A 5,130-nucleotide genomic window follows, 5' to 3' on the forward strand; every position below is an offset into this window, starting at 1 on the left:
GAAATCCTTTAGATATTAGCTACAGAGATCTTTATTTATACTACTGAAACACCATACATATTAGTTACATAGAGATCTTTATTTATACTACTAAAACACCATAGATATTAGTTACAGAGAGAGCTTTATCAATACTACTGAAATCCTTTAGATATTAGCTACAGAGATCTTTATTTATACTACTGAAACACCATACATATTAGTTACATAGAGATCTTTATTTATACTACTAAAACACCATACATATTAGTTACATAGAGATCTTTATTTATACTACTAAAACACCATACATATTAGTTACATAGAGATCTTTATTTATACTACTAAAACACCATACATATTAGTTACATAGAGATCTTTATTTATACTACTGAAACCTGCAGGTATTAGCTACATAGAGATCTTTATTTATACTACTGAAACCTGCAGATATTAGTTACATAGAGATCTTTATTTATACTACTGAAACCTGCAGATATTAGTTACATAGAGATCTTTATTTATACTACTGAAACCTGCAGATATTAGCTACAGAGAGATCTTTATTTATACTACTGAAACCTGCAGATATTAGCTACAGAGAGATCTTTATTTATACTACTAAAACACCATATATATTAGTTACATAGAGATCTTTATTTATACTACTGAAACCTGCAGGTATTAGCTACATAGAGAGCTTTATTTATACTACTGAAATCCTACAGAAAGACGTTTATTCATTATACTGAAACTGTGTGGATATTAGTTACAGTGAGTGCTTTATTTATACTAATGAAACCTGTGGATACTAGTTAGGGAGAGAGATGAAACCCTTTATTTTACTTACTAAACTTGGACCTAAGTTTGAAAGTAGCTGTAGGTTGGCTCGGTTTACTGAGTCCTGCAGCATTCTTTGCCAACACGTGAAACTCGTATTCATGGTTTTCTATAAGATCTGACACTGAAAATAGAAACAGAGAAATTAGATTAAGAATGTAATATGTGGCAAAAATTAACAAAAATTCATCCAGGAGGACTTTGAATATCTGAAACATCAACACCTAAATGTTAGATCTGAAGGCTTTGGAACATCTGGAAATTCAACATTGAAATGTAAAGATCTGAAGGACTTTGAACTTCTGAAAAGTCAACACTGAAATGTAAGATCTGTAGAAATTGATATAAAAAAAGCATATGTTGACTAGGACTATAAACTGGTCATGTGCATAACTTTTAACTTCAACTTCAAGAAAACTGTTAGAGAATATTCTTGTAACTGTGAGTTTAAGTCTGGTAATATTAACATAATCCTGGAAACATCTACTTGAACGAGGATCTGTTAGTTAGAGGACATCCTTTTTTAAAATCTCTGAATTACATGTAGACTTAAAGAAATATACAACATGACTTTTCTCTAATAGAATTCAACAGGACATTTACCTTTGAAAGCTGTATCCTTCACCAAGAAATTGTTAGCCTTGATCCAGTTACCATCCACCAAGTCTCTGTACTCAATAAAGTAGCCCTGTATCTTAGAGCCTCCATCAGTGGATGGTCGTTCCCACAGCAAGTTAACACTGTTTGCATCCCAATCTACAATAGTAGGAGCTCCAGGAGGACTTGGAATATCTGAAACATCAACACCTAAATGTTAGATCTGAAGGCTTTGGAACATCTGGAAATTCAACATTGAAATGTAAAGATCTGAAGGACTTTGAACTTCTGAAAAGTCAACACTGAAATGTAAGATCTGAAGGACTTGGAACATCTGAATCATCAACAATGAAATGCAAGATATGAAGGCCTTGGAACATTTGATAAAACAACACTTATGTAAAGATCTGGAGTATGAAGAACACCTGAAACATTAAGAGTGATATACTTGTGTAATGATCTGGTGGACTTAGAACCTTTGAAATATTAAGAGTGAAATATTTGTGTAAAAATCTGGAAGATGTTGAACATATGGAACATTAAGAATAAAACACTTATATAAAGATCTGGAGGATGTAGAACATTTGGCACATTAAGAGTGAAACACTTATATATAGATCCAGATGATGTTGAACATCTATAACTTTAAGACTGAAACATTTATGTAAAGATTTGAAAGGTTTAGAACATCTGAAACATTAAATGAAATATTTATATAAATCTCTACTACTAAGTTTGTTAATACTGAACAATGCAATTTAACTTGATTGGATCCACTAGCTTCTCTTGTAGCAACTGAAATATATTACATTAATACTTTCAAGGAAACAACCAATTTTGTCAACATTAGGATGTTATGCTAAAAGTGTAACTGAACAATTTAATTCTAGGTGTTGCTGTGTTGAAAGAGTAACTGTTAAAACATATGACTGGTGATCTTCAGTTTCAAAGCTTCTATACCCACATATATTACAAGAGAATACTAATAATTACCAAATGGAAACTTAGCCGTAATTGATTTATCTGTCTCTAAGGGTGGTCCCACACCATATTCATTTTCAGCACTGACACGAAATACATATTTCTTCTTGGGTTCAAGCCCAATGACATCATAATGACATCCTCGAACAAAACTGCTTAATTTGGTCCAAATCTGAAAGCAGAAAAATGCTTAGTTATGCTAAAACATACTAATCTCTTTCATTAGTTTCCTTTGAAATATAATGACATCCTAAAACAAGATTGAAAGCAGATTTGAATTATAGTAATAAAAAGAAAAGCTCACCTTAGTACTGGGATCTTGTTTGTCCACAACGTAATTAAGTAGAGGACTCCCACCATCATCCAATGGTGGTCTCCACGACAAAGAGCAAGTTTCTGGTGTAATGTCTGAAACTTCTAGTGGGCCTTGAGGAGGTCCAGGTTTGTCTGTGATAGTGAAAGGTTTGCATAGTAGCATCATTACAGTTTACCTAAGTTTCGTCATCAAGTAATAACGCACTTTACAATAACTTGATGCACAAAAACTCTTGTTCTTTTGAATTAAGTACATATACAACAAAGTTTTCCCATTTTGATAGTTGATCAAAATCCATGAAATGCAGTTAGTTTGGTAAAAATGTAAAAATATCTGAATAAAAATATTACTCTCGAGCCAAAACAATAGTACTTAAATACTGGTTATTTAAACATTGAAAAATGATCAACTCACCAACAATGACTACTTTGCAAGAAGCAGAGTCAGAGCCAACATCATTGGTAAGTTTCAGCGTATACTTCCCAGAATCCTCTCTTTTTGAACATTTGTTAGTGAGAATGGTGAAAGCTACATTCACCTCTGAGTACACACGATCATCAGGAAGTAGATCTTTGCCATTCTGGTGAAATACAATTCAAACCCTGACAAAAACTGCTGTATCTGTCTTATAACTGTTATAAGAAACATTGGTGGAGTAGTTTACTTAATGAGTAGCCAGCTTTTAAGTAGAAAAATAGCAAGTGATGTATTAATACAGTTATAATATATCATACAAAATTACAAATTAATGAAATAAACATAAGCACAATGCAGTTACTCATTCTTGTTAACCACTCAGGAAAATATAGATACACAGTGTCTTAAAAGTATCAGAACTGTCTTCAAAGATTTATCAATTTACAAAAAACATAATATGGTATTCATTACCATAGTTTTACAAATAACACCCACAAAGCCTGAACAATAATGTTGGGAAACACAGAGAAAGTTATTTTGACTTTTGAATTAAAATATTGCTATCGTATGCTTATTGAAATAATTCAACAGTACATTTCCTAAAAATAGTGATGAATAAATAAAAAATATGCAGTGAACCCAATGGTTTGGATCAGTGCATATATGCAATATGATTGTCTAGTTGGCCATTTACAACCATCTTTTGTCATTCTATGTGTTATTTCAATAAGGAAAATTGCACTGCTTTTGTTTTTAACAACAGAGACTGACTGCAATGCATTGTTGGAAAAAATCTTTGGGTTTCAATGGAATGGATGCATCCAGCACAATAGAGCATTTGGGTTCACTAAGTAGCTGCTGGGATTTTTTCTGCTGGATGCCACCATTCATTGCCATTTTACTGAGTGCCAGAAAAGATCACTACTGAAGTAAATGCTTTTTGACAATTGTCATTTGCATAAGAAGTGTCAAAGAGGAGATATTCAATTCAATTCAAATCAATTTAATTGACATAGTATAATAAAATCATGCACTTGCATAATACTGAAGTGTAAAAAACAACAACAAATACATAGTAAAACATGTTTCTCTATTTATGTGTGTCTTCTGTTCATGCTCCAATCTTATATAGCTGCTTGGCGAACAGACCAAACAGCTTGGGTGTAGTTTAACAACTGAAGATATAAAGATATGAGAAATATTTACAAGGAGTCATAATCAAACAAAACATCTGAGTTTCTACTTCTTTCTTATGGAAGTTTTGTACTTTTCCTTCAAAATACCTTACTTTTTCTGCTGTTCTGTTTTGTTTTTTTTTGGAAAGATTTATGCACGGTAAACAAGTATGTTATCTCAAGTGAAGTTTATTAATAAAAGTGTTGTAGTATTTTCAATATCCTTGTTATCCTTTGGGTCCTTAATTTAGCATCTTTCAAGTTTTAACTCTACAGTCATCTACAGATATATTAGTTCCTTATTTACCAAAATAACTTACAATGGTCCATGATGCATGTGGTGTTGGGCTACCAGAATATGGCACTTGAATATTGAATTCCTCCCCAGCTGGCACAATAATATCACGCATGGCAAAACTGGTATCAAGCTTTGGGGAGGCTGAAATAAATCATTCATCTATAGCTCTGTACTTTCAGGAATTCATTACAATACATTAAATACAAGCAATCAACAATACCACTTGAACACTTTAAACTATTTAATACAGTATCTCTTTCATTTAATGAAATTTTCCTATTACTTATTGATTCAAACACCCAACTATAGGCCTCACATGGCAAGGTATGCTATGACAAGTGTTTCCTAAACTTTTTATCTTAACATCATACCTGGAACTACACACCATAGCAAAGAGAGAATAAAGTAATACATACAAACACCTGAACCAAGACACACCTGGAACTACACAGCATATCATTAATAATGTCACTCATAGCAAAGTGAGAATATGGAGGTGTTTGTGTGTATTAGAACCAAGACACACC

At 32.4% G+C, this 5,130-nt stretch overlaps 1 protein-coding gene across 1 annotated transcript in view; it reads right to left on the minus strand.

Moving 5' to 3' along the window:
• The window catches only part of LOC106467866 (twitchin-like), a gene marked incomplete at both ends in the record, with an annotated part of 159,370 nt that overhangs the window by 51,872 nt on the left and 102,368 nt on the right, over positions 1–5,130 (minus strand). Inside the window, 6 exon segments of the mRNA XM_013928247.2 lie at positions 830–943; positions 1,423–1,611; positions 2,410–2,569; positions 2,702–2,844; positions 3,128–3,293; positions 4,626–4,744. Of these exon segments, the coding sequence (XP_013783701.2) occupies positions 830–943; positions 1,423–1,611; positions 2,410–2,569; positions 2,702–2,844; positions 3,128–3,293; positions 4,626–4,744 (891 nt within the window).

This window comes from Limulus polyphemus, unplaced genomic scaffold, assembly GCF_000517525.1.
Source record: "Limulus polyphemus unplaced genomic scaffold, Limulus_polyphemus-2.1.2 Scaffold2772, whole genome shotgun sequence".
Lineage (NCBI taxonomy): Eukaryota > Metazoa > Arthropoda > Merostomata > Xiphosura > Limulidae > Limulus > Limulus polyphemus.